This window comes from Panthera tigris, chromosome E2, assembly GCF_018350195.1.
Source record: "Panthera tigris isolate Pti1 chromosome E2, P.tigris_Pti1_mat1.1, whole genome shotgun sequence".
Classification (NCBI taxonomy): domain Eukaryota; kingdom Metazoa; phylum Chordata; class Mammalia; order Carnivora; family Felidae; genus Panthera; species Panthera tigris.
Window position 1 is genome coordinate 12,736,859 of NC_056674.1, and position 16,577 is coordinate 12,753,435.

At 55.8% G+C, this 16,577-nt stretch overlaps 1 protein-coding gene across 2 annotated transcripts; it reads left to right on the forward strand.

Annotated features, from left to right (window-relative positions):
• The first annotated feature begins 894 nt into the window (after nt 1–894).
• On the forward strand, nt 895–15,094 carry CADM4 (cell adhesion molecule 4). Of its 2 annotated transcripts, XM_042968404.1 has the most exons (9): nt 895–994; nt 10,369–10,515; nt 10,841–10,993; nt 11,244–11,378; nt 11,753–11,917; nt 12,047–12,137; nt 12,512–12,684; nt 13,522–13,650; nt 14,194–15,094. In XM_042968404.1, exons 1-9 carry the CDS (start codon nt 931–933, stop codon nt 14,301–14,303), a joined length of 1,167 nt encoding a protein of 388 aa, XP_042824338.1. In that variant the 5' UTR covers nt 895–930; the 3' UTR covers nt 14,304–15,094. The 2 variants fall into 2 exon arrangements, with proteins under 2 accessions (XP_042824338.1, XP_042824339.1); XM_042968405.1 differs by lacking the exons at nt 13,522–13,650; nt 14,194–15,094 and adding an exon at nt 12,868–13,034.
• The last annotated feature ends 1,483 nt before the right edge of the window (nt 15,095–16,577 follow it).

Here is a 16,577-nt window from a genome sequence, read left to right on the forward strand (position 1 = left end):
CCCAGGAGGGAGAAGGGACCCGAATGTGGAGGGGTGAGTCAGCAACAATGATGGGAGAGAAGTGGGAAGCGCGCGTGGAAAGTCGGGGACGCAAAAGAGACTGGGGCAGGAAGAGCGGGGGAAGCAGGTGTGGGGAAGCTAGACGCTAGGGCGTGGGACGCATCCACAGGAGCCTCTCCCTCTCTGGGGCTCAGGACTTAGGCTTCCTTCCAGTTGGTTCCCTTTCGGGGGCCCCTTTCGGGAGAGTGATGCATGATGTGGAAACACTGGATTCCTGGGTCTGGACGGTAGGAAGGGTGGGGCCTGACCCCCGCCCCGCCCAGCCCTGCCTGGGAGATCCAGGACCTGCCCAGACACCCCTCTGCCGCCCTCCCGGAGCTCGGGGTGGCTAAGGTCACAATCATGTCATGTGACACCTTCACCTGCACTCACTTGTCCACAGAACACCTCTCACACTCACCTTTCCCACAGAACACTCCTCCCTCCCTCGATGCTCACACCCTCGCGCAACACTCCCCTCCACACACACCCAAGCCTCCACACACACCACTCACCTCCTTCCCCTCACGCGACACCCGCACCCTCGCACACCCTTCCACCAACACACTCACACTCACCCCTTCACACAGCACCCGCAACCTCTGCCCTCACGCAGCACCCTCCCGTTCTCCCGCATCCCCTGCACGCCCCCGCCCGCAACTGCCCCGCTCTTGGGGGGCCCGCACCCCCACCGTCCCCCCACCCCCACGGTCTCTCGGTCCCCTGGGTCTCCCACCCCCTACCCCCAGTCCCGGCCTGGGCCCCGCCCCGGCCCCGGCCCCGCCCCCGGGCGGGCAGGGGGCGGGGCTCGGGGGCGGGGCGGGCGGCGCGGGCGGTGCAGGTGCCGGGCCGGGAGCGAGCGGCGGCGGCGGCGGCGGCGGCGGCGGCACCATGGGCCGGGCCCGGCGCTTCCAGTGGCCGCTGCTGCTGCTGTGGGCGGCCGCGGCGGGGCCAGGTAGGGTCGGGGGCCGGGGTCGGCCGGCCGGGCCGGGGCGGGGGGCGCGCTGCGGTGACAGCCCGGCTGCCGCGGGGCCGCAGAGGCCGAACAATGCGCGCGGGGCCGGGCCGGGCCCCCTCCCCGGGACAAAGCGCAGCGCGGGCCGGGAGCCGGGAGCTGAGAGCCGCGAGCGGGGGGAGGGGGACGCGGGCCCCGGCCGCTGTGCCGCAGCCCCCCCCCCCACACCCCGCACAGGCCCGGATCCCGGCGGGGACAAAGGGACCGAGACCACCATTACCCCCCCCCCACCCCTTCCGCAAGCCCGCCTTCTCTGGGCCGGTCCCGCTGTCCTTCTGTTCGGTCTCTGCGTCCCTCTGTCCGCCTGTCTGTGAGTCCCTCAGTCTCTCTCCTTGTCCCCCTACCCTTGTCCTCTGTCCCTCGGTCTGGAAGTCCTGTCCCCCCCGTCTGTCCCCCTTTCTCCTTGCCGCCCTGGCCCCCACCTCTCCATCCTGTCTTTGTCCCCCACCTCTGTCCCTTGGTCTCTGCCCCTTTTTACTGGGTCACTCTGTCCCCCCATCATCCTCTCTATCCTCCTTCTCTGTCCCTCTATATTTCTGCTGTCCCTCTCTGCCCCCATTCTCCCTCTCTGTCCCTGTCTCACTGTCACCCTTGTTTCTCTGTCCCTTTCCCTCTGTCCCCCATCTGTCCCATCCCCTTGTCTCTATCCCCTATCTTTCCTGCCCGTTTCTCTAGCCCCCTCTGTCACCTCTCTTCTTCATTCCCCCCACTATCCATCCCCGCCTCTCTGTCCCAGTGTCCCCCTGTCCCCCATCTCTCTGCTCCCCCCTTTACCCTTACAACCTCCCTGACCCCATTCTTAATACCTGCACCCCTTCATCCCTCTGTGCCCTGGAGAGGAATTGAGTCAGACAGGGCATCCTGAAGGGCCTTGGAGGGAAGTGTGTGTGTGTGTGTGTGTGTGTGTGTGTGTGTGTGCATGTGTGCGTGTTGGGAAGTGTGTGAGGAACCTTGGCATGTGGGCACACACGTGGATTCAGCAAATGCCTCGCAAATGCTGCCCCCCCATTCACACACCCAGACCATAACTTACAGAGAAGCCCCCCTCCAGGACTTCTAGGGAGCCATCCACATAGCCACATCACACACTGTGAAAAGCCGGACACCTCCACGATAGGGTGACCCTGAGGCTGGGGACAAGGTCAGGAAACGTCACCTACACACTCACACTCTCACACTGCGTGTGCCTCAAACCTGCCACAGGTCACCCCCTCCCCAGCGGGTGAGGCCGCTCTTAGGAGGAATGGATGGCTGGGAGGTGGCTGGGCAGAAGTGGAGGGCAGGATGCTACGGAGAGATTTGGGAGAGGTGTGTAGCCAGATGGCACAGGGCTGGGGGCCAGGGTTTATTTACATCCTGCCTCCTGCCATTTGCCCCAGCAGCCGACCTCAAGCCCCCTCCTCTCTCTGGGCCTCAGTTCCCCTTTCTGTAAAGTGTTGAACCCAGTGACCTGAAAGGGAACTCCAGCTCGGACCTCCCAAGGGGTTTCTGGCAAGCTGGGTGCGGTTACGCATCCCACACCACAGGGTTTGGGGCACAGCCTCCCTCTCCTCAGGACAAGGCCAGAGGGGCAAAGCCGACCTCTCACGCTGCACCTTGCTTTCTTCTAAAGTCTTCTGCCATTGCTTGGAACTTTTACCATTTCCTTCTTTCTTTGCAGCAGACAAGCCACAATCCCCCCGCCCTCCTCCCCATGAGCGCTTTGGTACCTTAGCTACATGCCCTCCAGTTTTATTATTCTGTCTTCTTTTAGGCTCCTGAACCAGGTTCATAGAATCCTAGAACCAATGAATCCAGTAAACAAAGAACCTGAGGGTGTTTGAAAACACTGGCGTCTTTAGGACTCCAGAATCCCCAAGTCTTTAGAATCTTGCCACCTTGCAAACTCTAGAACCTTGACAGCGTTAGGATTCTAGCCTCTTGGCAGCTTTAAAATTCTGAGATCTTGACCTCCGGGAGATCCTGAGTCTTGACACCTCTGACATCTGGAATCTTGACAGCTTAGAATCATGGGATGGATTCTCTCAGAATCAGAACCTAAGATGACGGCTTGCCCAGTTCAAGAGTCTTTTCTCCGCCGCTCCTGGGAGGTAGCTCTAGAGGCTTGTTTCTTGTTTCATGTTCAAATCACTGCTTCCTGGACCTGCATCCTACTTCTCTAAACTTTCGCTAAATTAAATGGCATGGGGCGTTAAAAGTTGGGAGACAGCTGGGTGTCACGGGGAGCACTCTGGACTGGGAGCTGAGGAACCAGCCTCTCTGGTGTGATTTTATATCAGTCTCTGCCCTTCTCTGAGCCTCACTTTCCCCCTTCTGTACAGCGTGGGCTAGGGGGCTGGGGTACCTGGTATCAGAGGGCCCTGTCTGCTTTCCTTTTCACTGGATATTTCTGAATGACCTTGGCCGCCAGATTTCAGGCGTTGCTCACGGTCCCTCCATCATCTTCCTCTCAGTCACCCCTTTCCTCTCTCACTTTGGCCAGCCAGCACGAAGGAAGATGGGGGTCCCTTTGTGCCCTTCCAAAACCGAATTCTCTTTCCTGGCTCACACATCTGCCAAGAATACCAGAGAAGGAGGAGGAGATTGATGCCAAAGGGAAGAAGGGCCCAGGGTGGGCAGGCGAGAGGAAGCGAGAGAGAGAGAGAGAGATGCGTTGCCTGACCAGATGCACGCAGGCAGAACCAGAGATCCACAGGCCGGGAATTGGATAGAGCAGAGAGGGGCAGAGGGAACGGATATCCAGATACAGAGAAAAGACAGAGCGACCGTTTAGAGTTAGGGGGCTTTGTAGAGGGGGAGTTGGTTGTTGCCCAAATGTTTTCCTCCCCAGTGACTCACTTTTCCCTGCTAGAGTTCTGACAGGTCACTCTGAGAGCAGGGGGACCTTGCCCCCAATATGAGTCACCCCAAGGTGCAGGCCTTGGGTGGTTTCTGTCACTGACCCCCACCCACCCATGAGCTGGATGCCTGAGTCTCCAGAGCGGGGGGTCAGGTTCAGCAATGGATTCCAAGACCTTAGACACAGCAGGGTTGGGGCCCGGGGTGGGTTAATGTCGTGCGAGCCTGGCCTGTCCCCGTCTTGGGGAACACAAAGGCAGCTTTCTCTCTCTGGGTGGGGGAGGTGGGGGGGGATGCTTGGAGACAGTCAGACTCGCCAGCGCCCAATGGCCTGTGGCACCAAGACCCAAGCACCCACTGGTTCCTGCCAGTGCAGACCCCAGGCCCATAGTCCTCCGAGAACCAGGCACTAAGGCTCCTCTGCAGTAACTCAGTGGGGCAAGAGGGCAGCGACAGAGCCTGGGCTCTCCTGGGAGGGGGTGACTAGAGGGTACTGGGGGTGGAGGGTAGGACAGTGAGGGCTCAGTGCAGGCCTGCACCCTTCCTGAAGCAGGAATTCCCCCATGACCCCACGCCCAGGGGAAACCTCCCACCCCCTGGCTGGGCCTGAGGCCCAGAATCTAGGGAGTTCTGAATATCCCAGGAACGTGGGGGCCATAGGGGGCACTTTGTGTGTGAGGCTGCTGACTCACCCCTACGCCCCCACCTGATGCTTGGTCCCCAGATAGGAGGGGGACGGAAGGCTGGGGGAAGGCAGGACTGTGATTCTGAGGGTTGAGGACTGTAGACCTGCAGTCAAGTTTCCAGGAGAGAAGGGGGCTGGGGGCCAGGACTCCTGGGTCTGAGGGAGGAGGGGCCAGGGTTTTAGACTCTGGGATCTGAGGTAGAAGGCTAAGTGTCTCAGAGGGAGGAGGGGGCTGGGGGCTTGGACTCCCGGGTCTAAGGGGAGAAGAGGGCTGGGGCTCCATACTCCTAGGTCGTGTGGGAGGAATGGAGGTACAGACTACTGAGTCCTGGGAGAGGAAGGGACCGGGGGTCCCACTCCAGGTTTCCGAGGGAGGAGGGGCTGGGACCCTGACGCCTAGGTCCTGCGAATACAGGCGCCTTCACAAGGCTGAGCTGGGGAAGAATTGATGCTTTGTGCGAGGATGTTCGGACTCCGCCATTGATGGGGGGCTGAGGGGGGGGTTCATTCAGGACGAAGGGATGTACCACCTCCCTAGGGGAGGAAGTGGGGGAAGGAGGCATGAAGCCATGAGCCCCCTGGGGAGCGGATACGGAGGGGGTGGCTGTGACCTTCCCGGAACCGTGACCTTGAGACTCCCTTGGGTATTCGCTGACTCAGGACCCAGGAAGTGCTCCCCCCACCCTGTCTAGTCTCCGTGGAAACATCCACCAGCTGTGTACTCTGGACCCCTGGCTCCTGGGTCCTGAAGGAGGAGGGGGCTGGAAGCCCAGACTCCTGGGTTTGAAGGGGGAGAAGGCTGGGGCTCAGGACTTCTGGGGATGAAGGAGGAGGAGGCTGAGAACCCAGACTCCTGGATCCTGATTGGAGGAGGGGGCTAGGAGTCTGGACTCCTGGATCCTGGGAAAAGAGGCAGTTGGGAGCTGGACTTCTGGGTCTAAGGGAGGAGAGGGCTGGATTCTGGGTCTCTACCTATCACCTGCTCAGCCACTCTTTCCCAAGCCCTCCCCAGTCCCTTTTTCCAGGCACCATCCCCATGACGACTCCAGGCTGTCAACACCGTTTAAAGGGCCAGTGCCCAAGTCCCAAAAGCTTAGCCCTCTCGGACTAACAAGTCCCGCCTCACCACCCCCCAACTCCCCAACCCTGAAACAAAAGCTCCTGGGACATTAATATTCCAGGCACAGACACTGTTGGTTACTGACTCCTCAGGAGGGGGAGGGAACAAGACAAAAGCCCCCCACCCTCACCCCATGTGCACCCTCAAGCAGACAGCAGAGGAATAATTTGCACGGTAGGGGCGGGGGCAGATGCAGAGGTCCTGATGGCTCCCAGGAGATGTTGAGTTTCTGCCACTGACTTGGCCTGGGACCCCTGAGCCTCATTCTCCACATCTGTAAAATGGGGGGCTAGCACTGGGTTAGCCCTGAGGTCCAGGATCAATGGCTAGGCTTCAGGATGTTTTTGTTTTGTTTTGTTTTGCTTTGCTTTGCTTTGTTTTGTTTTTTAAGCACCAGGATGTGCAGGCAGGCCAGTTTTCATGTGCACGGGCATGTTTCCGGAGTTGTAATAACAGTAGCTTTGCAGGAAAGACTCCCTGAGCTTTGGGCACTGGGCTGATCCCTAGGAGACAAGGCACTGGCATCATCCCCATTTTACAGACAGGGCATCTGAGGCTCAGAAAAGTCATGCCGCTTGCCCAAGGTCACAAAGATGGCCAGTGGTCCAGCTGGGATCAACCCAGGTGTCCACCATGAGGATAATGATGCCACAGAGTCGTCGTGAGGTTGAAATGAAATCGTGCCCAGCACACGCTATTCATCTGTCAATCTCCCAGACACTTATCTAGCTTCAGGGACACTTCTAGGGAGGAGGGATACAGCAGTGAAACCGATGGATTACATTCCTGCTTGCATGGGGTGTGTATTCTGGTGGCAGGGGACAAACACAGTAAATGAGTAAGCACATTACCAAGATAATTTCAGTGACATTTCTGTAGAGGAAATAAAACCAGTGGGGACAGAACAGAAAGTGTTCTGGAGGTAAGGGGACGTGTGAGGTGTGAGGGAGGGCTCCCTGAGGAGGTGTGGATGTGAGCAGAGACCTGAATGACAACAGGAGGCAGTGAAGAACATTCCAGGCAGAGGGGAGAGCAAGTGCAAGGGCCATGGGGTGGAAACGAGTTCAGTGAATTTGAGGAAGATCAAGGTCAATGCACCTGGAGGAAAGGGAGTAGCAGGAGGGTGGCTGGAACTGTGGTCAGAGGGGTCCAGGCCACATACCACCTTCAAGGTCCAGGGAAGGAATATAGATTTTACTTTATTTCCTAAGTGTCATGGGCAGCCTTCCAGGGTTTTTTTGTTTGTCTTTTGTTTTTGTTTGTTGAGAGAGAGAGGATGCAGGTGAGTGAGGGGCAGAGAGAGAGAGAGAGGGAGAGAGAGAGAATCCCAGGAGGGGCAGAGAGAGAGAGAAGCAGAGCTCACCCTACGCAGGGCTCGTGTTCACCCGATACGGGGCTCGAACTCACGAACCATGAGATCATGACCTGAGCTGAAGTCAGATGCTTAACAACTGAGCCATCCAGGCACCAGCCTTCAGAGGGTTTCAAGCAGAGAGGTGATTTGATCTGATTTACCTTCTGGAAAACTCCATCTGGCTGCTATGTGGAGAATGGCCTGAGGGGAGGCAGGCATAGAAGCTGGGAGACCCCTGAGTAGCTCTTAAAGGTCAAGGGAAGAGACCGTGTCATTGGACTAGGGTGGCGGTAAAAAGATGAACTGATCTGGGATATGTTTTAGAGGTAGATGGATAGATCTTGCTGATGGAATGGATGTTAGAGAGAGGGAAAGGTTTTTGGCTTGAGCAACTGGGTGGATGGTCGTGATATTTACCGAGATTGAAAAAGACATGGGGAGGAAAAAATACGTGGGGCCAGGATTGGACATGTTGATATTCCAAGAAGTGCCAAATCAACCCGTAAGAGTGGCTTAAGTGCACAAAGCATTGTATTCAAACCTAAGAGAAGTCCAGAAGTAGGCATCCAGGGCTTTGGAGGCAGCTCCACATCATCACCAGAGACTCAGGTACCTTCCAGCTCTTAGTTCCACCACCTTTCGTGCCCTTGTCCTCTTGGTCAAGTGGCTGCCAGAACTCCAGGCATCACATCCCAGTTCCAGGCAGCATAAAGGCAACCTGGAAGAAAAAGGACTTGTCCCTTTTCTTTAGGAAGTCCTCCTGAAATTACCATATGAATTACCAGGGAAGTCACTTATCCTTATATCGAGTTTGTACAAAACTTGTTATCACATGGCCTCATTTAGCTGCAAGGGAGTCTGGGAATATCTTTTTCTGCTGGACATAGGGCAACCATAAATATAATCAGGGTTCTTTTACTAAGAAGAATTATGGATGCTGGATTATGGATGCTGGGTAGAAAGCTAGCTGTCTCTGCCTCCATTCTCCAGAATTAATCTTTTCTACCCCTCAGCATCCAAATTGGGTTACCGAGCCCTCTTACAGGGAATATAACACTTCTGATGGTCAATTACAGTGATTTGCATCTACCTCCCTATAAATCTTGAAGGCCTTCCAGGGCAGGGACCTCATCTGACTCATCTCTGGGCACCCAGCCCCTAAGCACCTACCTACTGCTCAGGAAATACTCGAATGAATGGGACAGAATGCAAGAGACACGAAGCCAGAGTTAGCCCACATTTAAAGGTAAATAACCAGATCTGATCATGGCACTTTCCTGCTTCAAAACCTCCACTGGCCTTCAGGGTAAAAGCTAATCTCCAGGCTTGGCCTTTGTGGCCCTCCACTAGCACATCCCACACCCCCTCCCCAGGGCTGCACAATTTCACCCAGACAACCAGGAGGTGGATGTGGATGCAAAATGTGGCATCAGAGAGCTCTGCATGCAGATCCTGGCCCTTCCACTGCCACTCTAAGACCTTAAGCAAGTCATTTTCTCTCTCTGGACCAACTTTCTCACCCATGAAATGGGAATTTTAAAAAGCTGGGGATGGGGGTACCTGGGTGGCTCAGTCGGTTAAGCGTCCGACTTCAGCTCAGGTCATGATCTCACGGTTCGAGAGTTCGAGCCCCACATGGGGCTCTGTGCTGACAGCTCGGAGCCTGGAGCCTGCTTTGGATTCTGTGTCTCCCTCTCTCCTGCCCCTCCCCTACTCACGGTTTTTCTCTCTCCATCTCAAAAATAAAAATAAGCATTAAAAAAAGTTTAAGCTGGGGATTGCTAATAGTGCCTAACTATTTGGGTACTCTGATGATTAAATGGAAATTATATAGGTAACACCCTTAGCACAGAGCCTGGCACAGGCATAGCAAGTGCCTAATAAACAGTAGCCATTGTGGTTATTTTATTTTGAAGATGACCGTGACAATGGTGATGGTGATGGTGATGCTGATTAATCCCAGCTTCGAGCTGTACTCTAGGCTGCTGCCTCTGCTGAAAATACCCCCTTACTAATCCCCTACCTTCCTCCTCTGATGGATTAATCGGGGTAGGTTAACCGCAATAACAACAGCCCCGAAATCCCAACGGCTTAACAAAAAAGTGAATTTCTCATTCACGTTACAGTCCTGTGCAGGCAGGTCACAGCGGGCAGTCAGGGCCCTGGGCTCCTTCCAGCTTGTGATCCTGTTCTCCTACAGGCTCCTTGGGGTCCTCTCCATTCAGCCAGCGAGAACGACTGTGACTGACATGAGCCAGCCTGGAAGAGGTGTTTCTCTGTTCCACCTACATCCCACTGGCCAGAAACCAGCCACGTGGTCCCAACTAAGTACAAGGGATCTGAGGAAATGTAGTCCAATCGTGTGTCCTACCAGTTAACTTTGGTGGTGTAAGGGACCCTCCAAAATGTAGTGGCTTTAAACAACAGTCATGGTTATTTGCTCTGGGAAATAACTCTGGGAGTCAGCGATCTGGACTGAGTTGGTTGGGCAGTTCATCTCTGGGTCTCAGCTGGAGTCACTCATGTGGCTGCAGTCACTTGGGGCTGGATGGGCCGGGATGGCCTCACTCACATGACCGGCAGTTGGTGCTGGCTACTGGCTGGATTTCTCTCTCCATGTGGTCCCTTACCCTCAGGGAAGCTAGTCCAGGCATCTTTACCTGATGGTCTCAGGGCAGCAAGAGGGCACGAATAGAAACGCTAGGCTCAAGAACCCATACAGTATCACTTTTAGGAAATGTGATCAAAACAAGTCAAAGCGAGTGGCTGGTCAAAGCAAGTCACAGGGCCTGCCCAGATCAACAGGATCAGAACGCCTGCTTTATGACAGAGGAGGGACAAAGTCAACTTACAGAGGGCATATACAGGGATGGGAAGAATATTGTGGCCATCGCTGCAGACAAATTACAACGGGTGCCCAGGTGTGAAAGGTGGGATTTGGGGAACACATAGCAGTTTCCCACACCTGGTGAACTGCTCACTCTAAAATCTGGATCCAATGGAGCTTTCTTCCAGAACCTTCTCTGATCACCCATCTCCCTAGGCAGCCTTAGTCTCCCCTTCCTCTGGGCTCCCCGTGTGCTCTGTGCTGTCCCCATTAGAGCACATACCACTGGATCGTGACTGTAGCTTCTCTGGAGCAGCTTGTCTTTACCTCCCAGAATCCAGCCCTCGGGAAATGTTGGCTGCAAGGAACTGAATGAGAGGGGAAAGAGAGAGATTGGCGATTTGGATGGGGGAGGAACGGGGGAGAGAGAAAAGACTGAATCGCAGCCCTCAACGAGTCTCCTATCCTGTCTCTCTGTCTGCTGGTCCAGGGGCTGGACAGGAAGTACAGACAGAGAATGTGACCGTGGCTGAGGGAGGGGTGGCCGAGATAACCTGCCGTCTGCACCAGTACGATGGATCCATAGTTGTCATTCAGAACCCAGCCCGGCAGACCCTCTTCTTCAACGGCACCCGCGGTGAGTGCTGGGGTAGGAAATCCTGAGTCTTGAAGGAGAAGGACTGGGGCCTGACCCCTGTGTCCTGAAAGAGGACAGAGGGGAGAGTGTGGACTCGGGTCCTGACAGAGCATGGAGCTAGGGGCCTGGACAACTGGTCCTGTGGGCACGAGGGCCTGGATCATTCTGGGTCCCTAAGGGAGTCACAGGTGGGGGCCCCTGAGATGCACGGGTATGGCTGGATGGGGAAAAGGGGCAGAGCGCAGGACTGTAAGCTTCTGGAGGAAGGGCAGGTCCGTGGAGCCAGAATTCCCTAGGTTCACTCCTTCCTGTTCCTTCTGTTTAGCCCTGAAGGATGAGCGTTTCCAGCTTGAGGAGTTCTCTCCGCGCCGCGTGCGGATCCGGCTCTCAGATGCCCGCCTGGAGGACGAGGGGGGCTATTTCTGCCAGCTCTACACGGAGGATACCCACCACCAGATTGCCACGCTCACTGTATTGGGTAACGCCTCTCCCTCCTCAAACTCATCCCCTCCTCCTTTCTCCTCCGCTTGTCCCTTATCCTGAGACCTGATTTTTAAATCTGGTTGTTTTTAACCTCCTCGACACCTGCCCCCAGGAAACACGGCCGGTCTTCCTGACCTCCAGCCTGTGTTTGACCCCTGCCACCTGGGACCCTTGTTGCACCTAGTTTCTTTGAGTCCACCTCAGTGCCACCGCTGACCGCCCCCCTAACCCCTTTCTCCCTGCAGTGGCCCCAGAGAATCCCGTGGTGGAGGTCCGGGAGCAGGCGGTGGAGGGAGGCGAGGTGGAGCTCAGCTGCCTGGTTCCTCGGTCCCGCCCCGCCGCTGTCCTGCGCTGGTACCGGGACCGCAAGGAGCTGAAAGGTACTACCTGGGGTGGGGTCACCGGGGAAGTGCCGGCGAGGGGTGGGACTGAGAGGAAGCGGGTCTTGGGACCTCCTGGCTTATAAGTGCGCGGGGCTTGGAGAAGAGCGCACAGGTTTCGCTGACCCTGGCCACCCAATATGCTGCTACGGAAGGAACTGACCGATGGGAGGGCTTGGGAGTGAAAGAGGGAGGGGCTTTGGGAAGAGGCACCTGGGGCTGCGGGCTACGTTCGGGGAGGGGCGTGGCTTGGAGGACTGGAGGCGAGGCCTGTGGCTAAGAGGCGGAGCTTGGCAAATAGCCTGCTTTGGTTTGGGCTGGGGGTGGGCGGGGCCGGAATCCTGGCCTGACCGAGTCCCGGCGGGGCCTGGCAGGAGTGAGCAGCGGCCAGGAAAATGGCAAAGTCTGGAGCGTGGCGAGCACAGTGCGGTTTCGTGTGGACCGCAAGGACGACGGCGGTATCGTCATCTGCGAGGCGCAGAACCAGGCGCTGCCCTCCGGACACAGCAAGCAGACGCAGTACGTGCTGGACGTGCAGTGTAAGTGCCCGGCGGGCCGGGACGCGGGGGGCCGGAGGGTCCCAACGTCAGCCGCTTGCCCCCCGGGAGGGTTTCTAGCCCCGCGAGATGACCCAGACCACCACTCTCCCATCTCACTTCCGCCCACAGACTCCCCCACGGCCCGGATCCATGCCTCCCAAGCTGTAGTGAGGGAGGGAGACACGCTGGTGCTAACGTGTGCTGTAACAGGGAACCCCAGGTGAGCTCTTGGACCCGAGACTCCTGGGTCCTGAGGAGAAGAGACCGGGGACCTGGACACCTGTGTCTCGGGAAAGAGGGGACTGGGCGAACAGAGGGGCTGGGGCCCGGACTTCTGCGTCCTGAAGGGGGGAGGCTGTGGGGCCCTGGACTCCTGAATTCTGATAGTGGAACGGGCGGGGGACAGGACGCTAGGATTCTTGAGACTCCGGTGATGGGTGAAAGCTGTGCCCGGGACTGTTGGTTTTATTGGTTAGGATGGGGAGAGTAAGGACCCTCTTACTGGCAGATACTACATATCTAGATTACCGAGAAGTCAGAATTGGATGGTGGCACCTGTGTCCCTAACTCTGACTATACTTCCCTCACGCCCAGGCCAAACCAGATCCGCTGGAACCGCGGGAATGAGTCTTTGCCAGAGCGCGCTGAGGCGGTCGGGGAGACGCTTACGCTGCCTGGCTTGGTATCCGCAGATAATGGCACCTACACTTGCGAGGCGTCGAACAAGCACGGCCACGCGAGGGCGCTCTATGTACTCGTGGTCTACGGTGAGGGCACGCAGCCGCAGGCCTGGGGGCGGGGCTCAAGGCGGGGGCGGGGCCTCGGAGGAGGTCTCTGCTCGTCCCGGGAGGCAGGGGGTCTTGGGAATGGGCGAGCTGGGTTGGATGGTTCAAGGCCTGCCGGGGTGTTTGAGGGGCCTGTTGCAAAGGGTGATTCTTTGGGGTCCACAGCCACCTGAATTCCGGGAGTTCTGCGACCAGACCGACCGCCTGGGTTCAGACTGGGCTCTGCGGCATCCTATTGCGCGTTACTCTGCGCCTTAGTTCCCTCATTGGTTAAGCGGAAATAAACAATAGCACCTACCTCATAGGGGTGTGAAGATTATATATGAGCTAAATATATAAAGCGGTTGGAATGGTCCCTAGCACAAAATAAGTGCTATGTGTTTAGCTCTTATGACAGTGGAGCACGAATTTTGGAAGTTGCTGGGCCCTAGCTCCGCATTTTTAAATACCTGGAGCGTTTTAGACAAGATGGGAAGGGACTTGGACCTCAGGTTCTGTGGGTCAAAGGAATCGAACGAAAAGAGATGTGCTGTTTCCGTTCTTTGGGGAGTGGTGGGGGGAGGGAGTGGGGTAGTACTGGCAAAATGATTCAGGGGCTGGTTCGGGCCAGTGTACAAACCAACACACGCGTTCTTTGTGGAAGTGGAGCATCAGGAAAGAGTGGAACCAGGACAAGGGGCCAGGCGTGGCAGTAGTTTGAGGGGCGTGACGCGTAAAAGCGCGGTTAGTTGTGTGGATTGGTTTACAAGAGCAGCAGCGATGGGGCCAGGCTGGGACTGTGCTCTGATGACCTGGTCCTGCGCCCTGTCCCTCTGGCAGACCCGGGTGCGGTGGTAGAGGCTCAGACGTCGGTGCCCTACGCCATTGTGGGCGGCATCCTGGCGCTACTGGTGTTTCTGATCATATGTGTGCTGGTGGGCATGGTCTGGTGCTCTGTACGGCAGAAGGGTGAGTGGGGGCGGGGACTGAATTCTGCAGGGGGTGTGGTTGGTTGTGGGATTCGGGAAGGGCGGGGCCCTAGAGCCCGGCTTGCAAAGAGGGAGGGCGTACAGCCCAGAGGATAAGAGGGCGGAACCTAGACCCGGGATTCGAAACCTGGCGGGACCTGAGGCCAAGATTCCGGGCCGACTTTTCGGCCTTGACTCTGAAAGGGGTGAAACACTGAAGGTGAAATTAAGGCCAAGAGTTTGAATAAAACAATTCATCTCCCTAAATTGTTGGATTCGTTGGGAGCAGAGTAAGGGGACACCACCAGGAGAACAGATAAGGGTTGGTCTTTCTTTGAACTTTTGGAGTCTTCCTAATTCTGCTTTTACCTCTTTCTCTGCCCCTGTTTTGCAATCCCCTGCACTTGATTCCCTCCCTGAATGTTCCGTTTCTCCCTCTTCCTTCGCCTGGTATGTCTTGTCTGTCTCCCCTTCCCGTATATTTCTGTCCAACTCCTGGGTCCACATATATGTCACCTCTGTCTGGGGGTCTGTCACCCCTCAGGCTCCTATCTGACCCACGAGGCCAGTGGCCTGGATGAGCAGGGAGAAGCAAGAGAAGCCTTTCTCAATGGCAGCGACGGACACAAGAGGAAAGAAGAATTCTTCATCTGACCCCACCTCCACCCGGGCCTGGGCCTGGGCCTGGGCTGGGGTTCACCCCACTGCCAGCTGCAAAGACATTTACCAGAGTCTGGGATGGTGGGCTTCTCCCCCCACCACTAACACCTCAGACGCTTGGGCAGGGATGGGGGGTGTCGGATCCCAGGTCTCTGCAAGGGCCAGAAGCAAGGGCCTAGAGGCCTGGGCCCCCCAGGGGGCAGGGGCCAGAGGTCCAGACCCCCCAAGTCCAGGGAGGGCGGTAGGGATTGGGTTGGGGGAAGATAACTGGGGGAAGGCCAGGGCCCCTAGGCTGCAGAACCAGGTCTTGTGGGGAGGGGATCAGATTCTGGGAAGGGTGGGGTGGGCAGGGAAGGGGAACACAGATTTCTTTGGGGGTCCCAGACCCCATGCCAGCCATTGTAGGAGTTCCACAGAGCTCTGGGCACCTCTTTGCAAAGCCATGTTTGCACGGTGGGGGTAAGGGTGGGGGGGGAGGGCATGGAAACAGGGATTCTGTGTCTTTGTGTCATAACTTTGATGGGGGCGGTGAGGGAGACAGCCCCAACCCTTTTCTCCAATCCCCAGGTTCCTGGGATCCCCTTCCCCACCTCCTCCCCCCATATCTGTCCTATCCATATTTGTCTCTCTGTCCACCCACTCCTGGGGGGGCCTTCCCCATCTCTCCTCCAGGCCCTCCAGGGAGAGGGAAAGGAGTCTGGGGGGTGCGTTGGTCTCTATGGTTTTATATATAATATATTAAAAAAAAATTAAAAATCTGTATGAAAATATCAGATTGCACCCCCCTCCCCTCATTCCTGGCTTTTGCCCCCTTTTTCTTGTTTAAAAAAAAAAAAAACCACACATTTTGTACGGGGCGGGGAGGGGAACGGGGAGGGGGTTTGGCAATCCCACTAACCACCATTAAACTGAGGAGAGAACAAGTGTCTGGGGTGGCTGTGTGTCTGTCCCTCTGCCCAGAGCTGCACTATGTTGGGAGGGGAACTGAACTAAGGGAGGGAGGAGGGAGAGAAGTAAGATGGTTGTTGGTGGATAGTACAAGCCAGGAGAAGTTCCTTACCTCTTCAGGGGCACCTCCACCCTTCCAAGAAATCCGTTTTTTTCCCTGGCCACTCCTTCGGCCAAAAGTCACTGAGTCTTGAGTCAGTAGCCACTGAGCTACCCTGTCCTCAGCCAAAGGCCCAGATCCTTCCCCTGGTTTACCTCTAACCCGGAAATCAATCTCCAAAGGACCTTTCAATTAACTCACATCTCGCCCTGTCAAAACCTGTGCCCGCTCTGCTCAAAATCTTTCCCTAGCTCCCCATCACCTCTAGGTCAAGTCAAGCCCCCTTAGCCTGGCACTTCTGGCCCCTCATTCATTCGACTAAATTTTAAATGAGTGATTCTAATTTTAGATTAAAAAATACACTGACCTCTTTCTTTGTGCCAGGTGCTACCCAAAGATCTGGAGATGCCATGATGAATACAATAGGCAAATGTTAGGTGTTCTAGATGGCTTCGTACTAATCTGAAACTTGATCCTGTTTCTAGGCACTGAGGACTGAAGGAAAAAGGGTGACTCCCTTCTTACCCTCACAAAGCTTCCATGAGGAAAACAGGGAGCAAAAAACCTTTAATTTCAGCTTGCCATAAGTACTCTTAAGATAAAATGCAGAGTGAGGGGATGGGGTACTATTAATTTATTATAGAAAACTTCAAATACAGAAGTAGACAGAACAGGACTATGAAGTCCCATGCACCCTTCACCCCAGCTCCCACAACCATCAACTCGTGGCCAATCCTGCTGTATCCACAATGCTGCTCATTTCTCTAATGCAAATTCGACATGCCATCTTTGAAAGATCAGGAAGAGCCTGTTTGACACCTGTGCCAAGATATGAATGATGAGTCAAAGATCAGAGGGAAAAGCATTTTCAGGCAAAGGGAACAGCAAGGGCAAAGGCCTGAGGTGGTAGGGACTGGTGTTTGAGGGGAAGTAGAGGTACACAGGGATGGATAAAGAGGTGAGTGAAGTCAGAGACAAGTAAGAACAGACCACATGTATAGCCCCTGGGCCATGACAACGTTTGATTTAAGTATAATGGGAGCTCTTGAGAGTTTTGAGCTAAAATATAAGTCAATTCTAAAAGCCTGGAATACTGCAGTAGCTTCCTATGCCATCAAACTGTATAGTCAGAGCTCTTAACTCTACCTTTAGGAGCCTTTCCCCTCTCTTAATTCTGTTTCAGGCATACGTAGCTGCTATCACTTTCTCAGTCAAACCAT

What these genes read in the sequence shown, in the direction of transcription:
- CADM4 (XM_042968404.1), top strand. Translation starts at nt 931, where the DNA reads ATGGGCCGGGCCCGGCGCTTCCAGTGGCCGCTGCTGCTGCTGTGGGCG. An exon ending in CTTCTTCAACGGCACCCGCG is followed by an intron (nt 10,516 to 10,840) that starts GTGAGTGCTGGG and finishes CCTTCTGTTTAG; the next exon opens with CCCTGAAGGATGAGCGTTTC. An exon ending in GTACGTGCTGGACGTGCAGT is followed by an intron (nt 11,918 to 12,046) that starts GTAAGTGCCCGG and finishes TTCCGCCCACAG; the next exon opens with ACTCCCCCACGGCCCGGATC.